The sequence below is a fragment of the Cyprinus carpio genome, chromosome B21 (genome assembly GCF_018340385.1).
Source record: "Cyprinus carpio isolate SPL01 chromosome B21, ASM1834038v1, whole genome shotgun sequence".
NCBI classification, from domain to species: domain Eukaryota; kingdom Metazoa; phylum Chordata; class Actinopteri; order Cypriniformes; family Cyprinidae; genus Cyprinus; species Cyprinus carpio.
The window spans coordinates 8,160,851-8,173,299 of NC_056617.1; the positions used below are offsets into that span (position 1 = coordinate 8,160,851).

Genomic DNA, 12,449 nt, shown 5'->3' on the forward strand with positions numbered 1-12,449 from the left:
ACTGTGATAGAGATGAATAACAATCCACAACCCCGTTAATGACACAGCAACCTCGAAAGACAAACCCAATGAACATCCTACCATAGATAACAGTGGATTTTCTCTCCTTCCAGTCAGAGTTACACCGTGCTGATCTCATCATGGCCCTGTCTACTTGTTAACCTTTTCACGATCCGGTTTCTCAGCCGTAACAGTGTATCCACAATGCGTGATCCTCATACTTGTGTTGACCGCTGTAATAATGAGACATACTCAGGTTTTAAAGTTTGCAGCTGTGGAATGCGGAAAGGCAGTTTCCTGTCTCATTAGTTAAAAGCCTTTTTTTGTCAAGTCAGAAAGCCTCAATCATCAGCTCACAGTTCACTGGATCAATTACAACCAAGTAACTCAAATAATCAGGAAGAGCATAATCAAACAGTTTATAAAACTAAAAAAGGCTTCCTGCTTTGCATCACAAAACTCAGATTTGCATCGTACTTGATGTTATTTTTGCATAACAGTGACAGAGATGTTTCTCTTTTATTAGTAGTAAATTTATTGAAAAAGAAAAACACAACCAGTAAGATTGTGCATCATGTTTCACTGTCCAGAAATATGTTACAGTTTTCTTCCCCCTCAGTTTGCAGTGTTTTGAATCTCTATGTCTGGATTTGCACAAAGGACATGACTACACTAACAACACTTAAAAAGACTGTAATAGTTTCACTATCAACATGAACTTATGGAACAAAATTGATACAGGCTAATTATGTCAAACTACAGCTAGAGGCCAATTTAAAAATACAAATGGAAAAGAAAAAAAAATGAAACACTTGCTTCTTCATTGTATTTTACAACTTGTATTCACTTAGTGAGTAATAAAAAAATAAACATAACAAAAACCTTTTTCAGCACCATTTGCGTTTTCCTAAACCCGACCGCATTTCATTCCACCAGAGTGAAACGTTCCAGTCCTATTCCTAGAGCACGTGTCTCAAAAGCATGCTAATAGGTTCCATCGTGACCGAAAGTACGTACAGAAATATTTTACAGTTTTCATTTGCATTGATGGGGGTGCAAGTAATATGCATTTAACAACAGCCGTGTCCATCCAGGCCTGTAACATGCAGGAAATAACCCATAGGGCTTGTTTTTAGACTCGTCCAGGATTAATTTGCACTTCCAGTGGCGATTCGCCATTAAAACACATGTATACTGGGCTGAATATATAGGCCAAAAATGTCCTGTTCAGAGGCCTTTTCGTGATTTTGGTAGCACTGACATGACGTCCTGCGTCTGTGAACCAATCAGAGGACACGTGTGACGGGCGCTAACGTCCAATGACTGCTAGCCTACAGCTCATCTCAAGTTAATACAGCCCACTGAAGGACTCAGAAAAGGCTACTTGGAAAAAACAAAAGAGGTTGGTCTTTGAATACCTTTACATAATTTTCTGCATATTCCGTGAATGTACAAAAACTAAAATCAGAAGAAAAGTAAAACAAACAGATGCATAAATGAACATTATTTGAAACTCATTTTAGATTTGGGAATTGATCGTTCAGTTTTTGCTGACCTTGACTGGGTAAAGTAAAACTTTAAGAATAAAGTTCATGAAGGATGACAAGAACTGACGCAGAAGTTCGAGTCGGGCTGGAGAACACATTGTGCGACAAGAATAAGGTCGTTTTCAAAGGAAACCGGTTGCAAAATCCATTAATTGGCTCAAACTGGTTCATTCTCAAGATAAAAAAAAAACTAAATTTTGAACTCTTTTGATGATGTCAAACAAGATCGTGGTCCAAAGGGGCTGCCTGACAATAAAAAAACCTATACAAAATGTGCATACCGAACACCTGAAAAACCAGTCCAGTTGTGCACCTCTCACCTTGAAGACTTTAAACCCTTAAACTGCTTCAACCAATCAGGCTTTCAGACCACCAGAGCTAAACATGGCACTGTGGGTGTAGCATCAAGTGGCCCGGGTTGGTAACCGGAGCTGATTAGAGATGGCAGAGGTGTGCCTGTGCTGGTGATGGGAGGTGACAGGTTGGTAGAAGTAGGAGAACCGGATGTTTTATGCTAGAAAGCTGGGGCTGGATGGGGTGGACGAGCTGGTATCGGGCAGGGCGCTGGGCTGCTGGTCTCCTGGAGTACTGTCTGCCTGTCTCTGTGCGATGGTGGCGGCTGAGTGCTTGCATTTGGATGAGCCACACTGGCAGCTGAACAGCTTCCCTTTTACGTCCCAGAAGTGATCACCGTAATCAAACCTGAGAAAGGGAGAGAAATTCTAAATTTCTGTTCTAACTAAAAATAAATGAGCATCAATGAATGCTTTCGTGAAGTGCATGATGGGAAACTAACATATGGAATCAATCTGAATTGAGAATTAGCAAGTAAATGGATATTAATGTGAATCAGACCCAAGTTCGTCTCCGGCACTGATGTTCTTGCAGGCGAAGAACGCGATGTGAGGAAATCTGAGGTCCTGGTGAGAGGTGAACACCCGACAGGGGAACAGATTCGGCTCACAGTGATGGTTTATGAAGCGGCTGATGTTGCCGTAGAAACGTGCATCAACGCAGTACATATCACCCACCTGAAACAGCAGCGACAGAAAATAAATTGAGAAGGATTTTTAGAGTGATGTCAGATGTAAAAAAACAACAACAACATAATATTGTTAAATATTACAATTTAAAATAACTATTTTCTGTCTCAATATATCATAAATTGTAATTTATTCCTGTAATGGTAAAGCTAAATTATTAGCAGCCAGTCTCCAGTATTACATGATCAGTCAGATATCATTCTAATAAAGGATAATAAAGGATATATATATATATATATATATATATATATATAGGATAGGTATAATTTGCTTGCGGATAATCCACTACTGAGGGGAGCAGACAGAAGAGGTAATGTGATTTTAAATGGGAGTCATCTTAAGATGGCGATACCTTACTGTCCAGACTGAAAAGATAGGAGTCATTCTCTCTGACATCTGCTTCGGCGTCAGAGATGATCTCACCCACGTATCTGTTGGAACCAAATGAGACATTAGGGTACAAACACATTAAGCACACAATCATATCCATACATACACACCTAAACCAACATCTGCACAGACACACACACAGTTAGACTGAAACAGGAAGATATAACACAGGCCTCAATGACCTTTAGAAACATCATGAGAAACTCACTCGCAAACAAACGTTCCTTGCGGGATATCCTGTAACGTCTTGACACCCCATCCCATCATCTGCGTCCTGAACAACTGCAGTCTTATCCTAAGTATAATTTAAGAGGATACCACTCAATCCAGATCATATACAGTACTACAATAGAACAACAAGTATATAAGATTACTAAACGGTTGGGTTTTATTATTTTGCATTATTTTTGGAGAGCACATTTCCTGTTTAAAATTTTACTAATTTTAGTTAAATATTCCAAAATTTGTGTTCATTTATATATATATTAGTACTGTCAAATGATTAATCGCGATTAATCGCATCCAAAATAAAAGTCTTTGTTTGCATAATACATGGGGGTGTACTGTGTATATTTATTATGTATATATAAATACACACATGCATGTATATATTTAAGAAAAATATTCTATATCAGCTATCAGTCACCCTGCCTGTTCTCTAGATGAGGAGTTTTCAAACTGAAATCTATATATCTCCAGGGGGCTGCAAAGGTACACCAAAATATGAATAGGACAAAAAAAATGTTTTAAGGGATGACAAACTTTAAATACACAAGAATGAAAATCATGAGAATAACTGCAGTTATTTTACTGACACATCTCGTTTTAAATGAAGAAATAAAATCTGCATCAGCATATTTAGGAAAAAACAAAGAAAAACCAATAAAAAAGAAAAAAAATGCCACACTGACGTCACATTTTAATACATGTGTTAATCTTGTTTAATCTGACAGCTGGTGAAAAGGGGGTTTAATCATCCAGAATGCATGTGGAAGTGAGGTACCTCAGTCCGTTCTGTACCACACGGTTTTTGCAGGTTCTCCAGCAGGAGCAGGCATGGTTGCACTCAAATATAAGAGGTGGCTCCTCATTGCAGAACTCAGGCAGCAGACGGCTCTCCTGACGCCACAAACACAAAGCATTTGAACTCTAATACTAAAAAGCACATTGCAACAAAATTTTAACAATCTTAAAAAAAAAAAAAAAAAAATGTCAGTATTGCTCTGCATTCAGAAGTTTCCACAGTGATGCTTATTTGATTATTTTGAGTGGTTTTCATGGCACTGTTATGCAGTTTCTAGTGTGTTCTGGGTTGTTTCTACATAGCTACTTACCGGCCTTAAACAAAAGAGTCTTTATGATATTATTCATCTTAGATAATGCTCAGGTCACCTATTATTTATCTGTTTTATTGCTTAAAGATATCAATATTATGGTAAGGCAGTTTAATACTTAAAATACAATAAACAACTACTTTCCTCTTAGTGTGGGCTTAGTAATAGTGATATTTGATTTAGTTAAATTTAGATAAATTTGCCCCAGACCATCTCACACATCTTGTATTTAGCTAGTTCCTCCTCTAGGTGGTGATGTTTACCAAATGAAATTATATTAACAACAGGTTAGAGCTAGTAATTCATGTAACTGTGCTTCAGAATTACCAATATATTCAGAATTTACACATATAACATCCCAAACAGCTTAGTTATTAGATCCTAAGGATGGAAGTGCTCAGAAATTGACTTACTTTATCATACCAGCAGCGCAGGCTGAGTTGGCCACACATGCAGCTAGCTGAGGAGCAGTCATCTTTACAGACGCAGTACTGTGGAATGAAATAACACTATTATACATCTTCTTCCTTAGTTTAGAGGTATATAATACTCATTTAAAGTTTTGTCTTGGCTAACCAGCCAAAAAAATACTTCAGCTTGTTTACCTGCAAGTGGGTGATATTTTTGTCAATGTTCATCGGGGACGTCACACAGCTATCGGGGACATATTTGTAGTTGTCAGGACAGGGTTCGCTATCCACTGCATTCACACATGGGATGGGGACTTTCTCATAGCCTCTGGCGATGTCCCTAAACCCAATTACACAGTTATTTATAGACTAACTTAGGTCTTAGTTCTGGTGTAGATAAACAGTTCAATACTGTGATCTGGAGGACAGTGAGATATGAATTAAGGGGATCTACCTGTTGAGAAGCTTCTCTACTGGGCCAGTCTGGTTGCTGTTAGCCTCTCTTTGCTTTTTGCTGGCTTGAAGGGCGTTCCAAACCTTCGAGTTTTGGCTGCAGCAATCCATGGGCGTCTCTCCCTCTTTGTTCTTGAGGCTTATGTCAGCCCCCCACGACAGAAACAAGCTACAAAAGAGGCATTCTTGAAGGTTAGGACAAACAAAATGAAAAAAAAACAAACAACAACAACAAAAATATTTTTATTATTATTACTACTACTTGGGGGTGAGCGATATGATCACAAAATAAGTCATTTTATTTTACGGTAATAATATATAGTACGATATAGTATATATATTTTTTATTTATTTAAATAAAAATTTTTGATGCCATAGAAATTTCATAATTCTAGTCACCATTGTCAATATCACAAAACACTAATACTAGTCTAAATAAAAAATATTAATAAAAAAAAAAAACTCAAGCTCAGTGAAGACAAAACTGATTAAATAAGAATAAGAAACTTATTAAAAGCAATAGGACAAAAAAGCTACAGTAAAATAATAAATGCTACATGTATTGATTATATAAAGTAATCAAATGTATAAAAACACTGCATATTCTTCACTGTGTAGATTAAATACATATTTCTTCTTATTAAAGTTACAAGTGATTTAGTCAAAAGTACTGAAAGATTTTATCTTTTTTGTTGTTTGATTAACATGAATGACAGACAGCAGAAATGTTAGACTGCTGTCACTTTAAGAGCTGCCTTGATCCGATATACTGTTACACGTTTTCTTTCTCAGCTGGTCGCTTTCACTTAGGAATTGCTACAAGAGGCCTTTATTTATGCCCCGGAGCTGTGTGAGGCACATTTTATTATCGATGCGCCCACTTTATTTACCGTGTTTTGGACCGTTAAAGACAAACACCCACCCACTGCAATAATAACGCTTGGAATAGCCAGGACAATTTTAATATAACTCAGATTGGATTCGTCTGAAAGAAGAATGTCATATACACCTAAGACGGCTCGAGGGTGAGTAAAATACAGGCTAATTTTCATTTTTGGGTGAACTAACCATTTAAGACCTAAATTACTGTTTACTGTGCCCACCCCTACTACTATAACTACTAAAACAACAACATGTAAACTATACGATTTTCAAAAAACAAAATCAATGACAAAATCAATCTCAGTTTAAAGGTGGACCTGAAACAAACATACTAAGGATGAAAAATATATCTGTAATCCATCTTCTCTGTTTTAATAATACATACAGGTCTCCAACCAATCACTGTAACTGCCTGTCAACGGATCAATAATAAAATTTGTCCAGGAAATGATGAGAGCAAGCCTTTATTGCTAGCGTCCAGCTCCAATAAATCTACATGACATTGATCCAGTCTCCAATAAAAAATGCAGCTTTAAGCCGATTAGGATCTACACAAGCACCTGATTAGACTGCAGTACATCGGATATGCACGTAATCCTGCAGTACAGTTATCTTCTAGGAGGATAGGAAGATGTAAATAAGCCTAGCTCACTACAGACCTTTAAGACTGAAAGGAAGTTTCCCAATCAATCAGTCTGGATCAATAAAACCTGGTTGAGGTTTACTCACTTCACACAGTCGAGCCGGCTCTCCCGTGACGCTATGTGCAAAGGTGAGTCTCCGTGGATGTTGATGACATTGAGATCACACTTGGCATCCAGCAGTATCTCAGCTATCTCCACACAGCCAGAGAATGCTGCCCAGTGCAGACAGATATTTTCCTCCTAGAATCAAAGTTGATGATTGTAACAAATCAAATACACTGCATTTTCACCAATAGTCTTTGTCATCTAAACCTATGTAAAAACTGAAACTAGGACAGAAAGTAGACTATAAAATATTCTAAAACTGCAGATGTAATTTTGATATATTAAATTGCAGTTTCCAGAATACAAAACACAGCACACAGACCTTGTCTCGGATGTTGATATCAGCCCCTTTGGAGAGCAAGAGTTTTACTTGGTCTACATGTTTGTACTCCGTGGCCCAAATCATGGCAGTCCAACCTCCATCATCCTGGAACAAGAAATGCAACTACATGTCAATCTTTTTGACTCCAATGGCTCCTATTGTCCACAACAATACTGAAAGCACCATTAGTACCATTTACTCACAATTTCTATGCAATGAAATACTATAATAGTGAAGTTTGGAATAACTTGAACGATGTATATGCATCACAAAGATGCTCATGGCATTTTAAGATTTTATTAAGTTGCATGGCTTTTTCCAGGTCTAGAAACCACATTATTTTTTAAAAATTAGTTAACAAATGCAAATTAAATGCAATTTTTGTCATTTTTTTTTAAATGCATCATTTTTGTCATTTTGAGGCCCTTGAGTTGAGAACTACTGGTATATACCTTAAATCATTAAATAATAATAATAACAATAATTATAATGATGCTTTAAGGTTAAGATAAAACCTTTTAAATGGAAAAGTGAAAAGTTATTTTGTTATGGTTATTAAAAGTCAAAGAAAAATGCAATAAGGTATTTACTGTACTGTGGAATTTTTAAATGACCAAAATAAAAAAATAAATAAAATAAAATAAAAACCTACACAAATTAAAAAAACTGGGAGTGGATCATTAACATGCCTTGTAGCATTTGAGAACTCATTACAAGAATCAGTAGAAGTAGTTATCAGTAGGATGGAGGACTATTGGAGTAGTTGTTTTGAAATTCCTGAGATATGTTTGACAGAGTCTAATGACTCAAATAATGGAAATCCCCCAAAACACAGAAGGTCGAAACCTGGCAGTTAATATCTACAATTCCTGTAGACAGCAAATGTTGTACAATGCCGAAATGCCCAGTCTTAGCAGCAAGATGGAGACATGTTGAACCCTCAACATCCTGAAAAAAAAAGTAGACAGGATGTGATCAGACTTCAAACAGAGTGATTGTTTATCAAAAAGCATTTGACTACAGAATGTTGTACTAAACAGACTTGCTTATCAACCCTCTGCTCGTGGCTGCTGACCTTGTGAGAGACGATGGCTCCAGCCCTCAGAAGATAGCGCACCGTGTCAAGATTATCGTTCTCACAGGCCTCCATCAGGGGTGTCCGCTGGTCCTCATCACACATGTCAAGGTTTGCACCAGCCTGAGAAATAAAATCATTGATTTTAATGACAACAAAGTCACTAAGTTAAAACTAGGCATGACACATCTTGATAAGTCACAACTGTAAATGCAAATGAGATCTGAGAACTATAACACAGTTCTCTTTTGTGTTTCAAAGGAGAAATAAAGTGGTACAGGTTGATGAATTTTGATGAAAATGGTGACGTTAATACTAGTTCACTAGCTTTTGCCCTCACCTGCACCAGCATATGGCAGACTTCCTGATGACCTGCTTCAGCTGCTACATGGAGCGGCGTGCGTTTGTTTTGGCTCTCCATTTGAAAGTTAGGGTCTATCCCATCCACTGAGAATGAGAAAGGATGATTCCAGCACAGAGCAGACAACCATGAATAAAACAACTTTATTCCTCTCTCTTACCCAACATCAGTAGGACCTTCTGCAGCTCTCCTTGTTTGGCAGAAATATACAGCTGTTTTGGGTGAAATCGAAGCTTTTTGGGTCTTGGAGAAGAAATGAAGAGTTGATAATGTTGTAATGATTGAACCCCATGTTAGTATGGATAATATGGCTAAATCGAAGGCCATAATTGGTTTTCTTACTTCTCTGCATCTAGAGCCAGCAGGACACTTTCCAGAGTTTCTTTAGGTGGTCCTGGTGGAAGTCCGGTTCCAAATCCAGCTCCAACAAGCCCAGTTTTCAAGCCCAAAGGGGACACAGACATGTCCTGTGACTGTGTAGGTCTGGGTAAGGTGCTATCTGCTTTGCCCTCTCCAAGAACAGAGAGCCGAGTGGACCTTTAATGACCAACAAAACAATTAAAATCCAAAAGTTGGAGAAACAAACAAAACAAAACAAAAATCCTACAAGCATGCTAATCCAGAATGTCCTACCTAGGTACATAAATTAAACCGCTTGCACATACCCTCCAGTGGTGGTGTCCGCTTTGCCTTCTGAGGTGCTGGGTGTGCAGGGGCCGTGGGTGAGAGGCACAGTAGACGTCGTATCGGCCTTGGCAATAGTGACCTCTTTCGCCTTGCTGACCTCCTCTCCACAGTGTGGACAAAAGCTCTGACCGTTGAGCACCGAGGCACAGGCTCGATGAAACCGGTGGGAGATGTTCACCTCTGGCTGACACTCCATGAAGACACCCTACACAATGGCCACATGAAATACCTTTGAGTGTTTTGCTCAAATGTGACTGAAGTAAAAACTCTGGAGCTTTTTAGACACATGCACTCAGTCAAGAATTTCTTGGCCTATGGCTTGTCATGCTGAAACCCAATCAAAGACCTAAAAATGTTCGCTTGGGTAAAGCCAAAGACTCACGGCTCTGCAAAAGAAGCCACAGCCTGGGCAGCACTGATGTTTGACCATGCCCGTGCGATGGTCCTCACACAGAACCAGCAGTTGGACAGAGTTTGAAGGCCTCATCATCTCGTGCTTCAGCACTGCACTCTGACAACGGCTCAGCTACCCCCAGAACAACAGGGAACCAATTAGAATAGAGTTCAGAACCTCGACTTTTAAAAAAAAGAGTGTAAAAAAAAACGTGTATTGTAGCATTAAACAAGACATTACAGAAAAAGAAGATGCCAAGTATTCAGCGCTTAGATGAATCCTAGGATCTTCTGTACTGAACTGAATTATTCACCTCATTTCATTTCAAAAATTGGAACCCATATTCAGATGGTATATAGCAGGTGTTCTTAACTCTGGCCTTCAAGGTTTAGCTCAAACCACAATCAAACACACTTGAACAAGCTAATAAAAATCTTCAGGATTACTAGAAAGGCAGGTTAGCTGGATCAGAAACTGAGGACGTCGAGATTGGCCAGAGTTGAGTACCCATGGTATATAGCAAGATACTGTATTCCTGAAAATGCAATCACTGTCACCAGGACCCTTCTACATATTCACAGGGATAACCATCTCACCTGACCGTCAATGCTCTCAGTCGCCATACACTTCCTGTCCGCAAGCGTCAGAATCTCTCGGCTCTTGGGCATCTCCATTCGACAGCTGCAAAGGGGCAGTTCCTGCACCATGTCAGCGTCTGTGCTCTTCACTGACCCTGAAACAGCTGAGAAACACCATCTGTAAGACTCTAATAATCACGAAAGAGCTGAAAGACCATCATTTTGGAAACCAATGGCAGGAAATCGATGTTACTTCATAATGAGATGTATATGGATGATAAACATTGCACAGATAGCACAAGCTGCTTCAGGATTACTCTTCGATAGATACATGACCACCAGGGGGCAGCATATCAGCTGAGTATTGATGACTCATTTTATCCAAGATGGAGGCCACCACAAAGGCCTCGCAGTAATCAAGCTCTGAACTTTACACAAATGCATCTTTCAAGATGCTGAGCTCGAAACCAATCAAATGGAATAGTCTGACACAAATTTGATTTGTAAGCAGATAAAGCAGCCAATTTCAACTAGCAAAACCTCTTGAATGAAAGAAATTAACAAATTGCAGCTTGAAAAGATGACAAATTTATATAGTATTTAACAAGAAACAGACTTCCCTTTGCATTTTCTCATAGTCAAAAAGCAAACCATTGCATCATTCAATGTTTTCCCAAGTTAAATAGCAAAATATTCTTATAATAATAATAATAATAATAGTAATATTAATTCTCTAACCAATATGCCAAAGGATTTAATTTCACCTGTACTCGGAGATGACAGTAAGGCTTCCTGTGCCGCTAGGTTGAGAGAGTCTAGTGGGACTTCTTTATACTCTTTCCTGTTGTCAGAAGGGGCTGATGGGAAGCTCTGGCTCTCAGATTGAGACTGGGTCTCCATTCCTGGAGTTATGGAACAGACATAAAGAGATTTGTGAATAAAACTCATTAACAGCTGACTTGTTGCCCTACAGCAGATATTTGAAGAAAGCATGGATTTTAACATTTACTGTACCTGAAAGTCCTTCTGTTTTCGCTTTCGATTTCCTCTTGCGTTTCCTTGATGGTCGGAGCCAGGCGTGGTCCCCCTTGACTTTCTTTTTCCATTTCTTTTTCAAACTGGACTCTGAACTCTGAGGAGGACAGAAGTAACTTATAGTCCACAAACTGAAACAAAGAATTATCTCAGGAACCTCAAATCAAATCTGTGAAACTCACTGGTCTCCAAGCATTTAAACTAAATGACACTTGGTTATACTGTTTATAGATACTCGATATTAGAGAATGTTTGGGGACTCACCAAGTCTGATTCATCCCCTTCCTCTTCACCTTCGCCCTCTGGCGACTCCTCAGACTCATGTTCTTCTTCAAGAGGCTTTTGAATAAAAAAATGAACAAATAAACAGGGGAATGTAATGTGTTTTAGGCGTTACTCTACTTGTTCACAGATTCAGTGAACAAGCCGTTTGGCCAAAAAACAAAAATCCAGCAAATAACTGACAAGATGAAAGAAAAGAATGGATGAGACCAGTTTTCCATTGGCTCATGAGTACTGTTGCTCAATTCCCACCTGAGAAACTGAAGCTATCTTGGGTCCCTCCTGAGAGGCTTTGGCTCCACCCTCTCTGACCAGCTCCTCATCCTCCTCCGTGTCTTCTCCTTCCTCTGACTCTTCTTCATCAGATTCATTCTCACCATTCACGTGCACGGATTCCTTTGACAACTGTGAAGCCAAGGAATAAAAAGGCTGGCATTAGATGTCTACGTTCACATGCCTTGGCTTTAAGAAATACAGAAAATGTTAACCAATTACCAATGCAAAAATATTAAGATAAGGTTACTTATTGGGTAAAAACTCAGTCTAAGCAACTACTCAAAGACTATTTTCACAACACAATATAAAAGGCGGTTTTTCACTCTTTAGGTGCGAATCTGGAGGTCCGATCTCTGACCTGAGGGTTGGGTGCAGACTGGGACATACGCTGAAACATCTCCAGAACTGTGCGTTGTTTTAAGACTTTATTTTTCTTCTTGGGCACAAGACTATAAGTTCCCATCTTTCTTTTCTTCTTCCTTGACATGGCTGCTACTGAGGGAGAGACAGTTCTGGGTTCAACTGTCAATGCATAAAGGGAGAATTCTGGTATACAAGCCTGTTTTCAAGCACTTGTTTCTTTGTAAAAGCAAAGTGATCATTTTTATGAAAAACTGTAAAACATAGGTCA

The 12,449-nt window shown here is 38.7% G+C and overlaps 1 protein-coding gene across 9 annotated transcripts in view; it reads right to left on the reverse strand.

The window, feature by feature from the left end:
- Nucleotides 1-511: 511 nt before the first annotated feature.
- The window catches only part of ehmt1b (euchromatic histone-lysine N-methyltransferase 1b), a 34,968-nt gene continuing 23,030 nt past the window's right edge, over nt 512-12,449 (reverse strand). For 6 of the 9 annotated variants that reach the window (XM_042747756.1, XM_042747753.1, XM_042747760.1 and 3 more), the window contains exons 5-27: nt 12,177-12,340; nt 11,795-11,947; nt 11,525-11,599; nt 11,240-11,357; nt 10,990-11,127; nt 10,244-10,389; nt 9,636-9,779; nt 9,232-9,458; nt 8,909-9,103; nt 8,727-8,809; nt 8,546-8,652; nt 8,206-8,328; nt 7,977-8,078; nt 7,131-7,235; nt 6,789-6,943; nt 5,179-5,346; nt 4,920-5,064; nt 4,728-4,805; nt 3,984-4,099; nt 3,189-3,275; nt 2,943-3,021; nt 2,403-2,578; nt 512-2,249 (exon numbers count right to left, since the gene is read on the reverse strand). In XM_042747756.1, coding sequence (XP_042603690.1) covers nt 2,057-2,249; nt 2,403-2,578; nt 2,943-3,021; nt 3,189-3,275; nt 3,984-4,099; nt 4,728-4,805; nt 4,920-5,064; nt 5,179-5,346; nt 6,789-6,943; nt 7,131-7,235; nt 7,977-8,078; nt 8,206-8,328; nt 8,546-8,652; nt 8,727-8,809; nt 8,909-9,103; nt 9,232-9,458; nt 9,636-9,779; nt 10,244-10,389; nt 10,990-11,127; nt 11,240-11,357; nt 11,525-11,599; nt 11,795-11,947; nt 12,177-12,340 — 3,077 coding nt within the window. In that variant the 3' untranslated portion in view covers nt 512-2,056. The remainder of the gene's footprint in view (nt 2,250-2,402; nt 2,579-2,942; nt 3,022-3,188; nt 3,276-3,983; nt 4,100-4,727; nt 4,806-4,919; nt 5,065-5,178; nt 5,347-6,788; nt 6,944-7,130; nt 7,236-7,976; nt 8,079-8,205; nt 8,329-8,545; nt 8,653-8,726; nt 8,810-8,908; nt 9,104-9,231; nt 9,459-9,635; nt 9,780-10,243; nt 10,390-10,989; nt 11,128-11,239; nt 11,358-11,524; nt 11,600-11,794; nt 11,948-12,176; nt 12,341-12,449) is intronic. The other 3 variants (XM_042747758.1, XM_042747757.1, XM_042747762.1) reach the window with 3 other exon arrangements.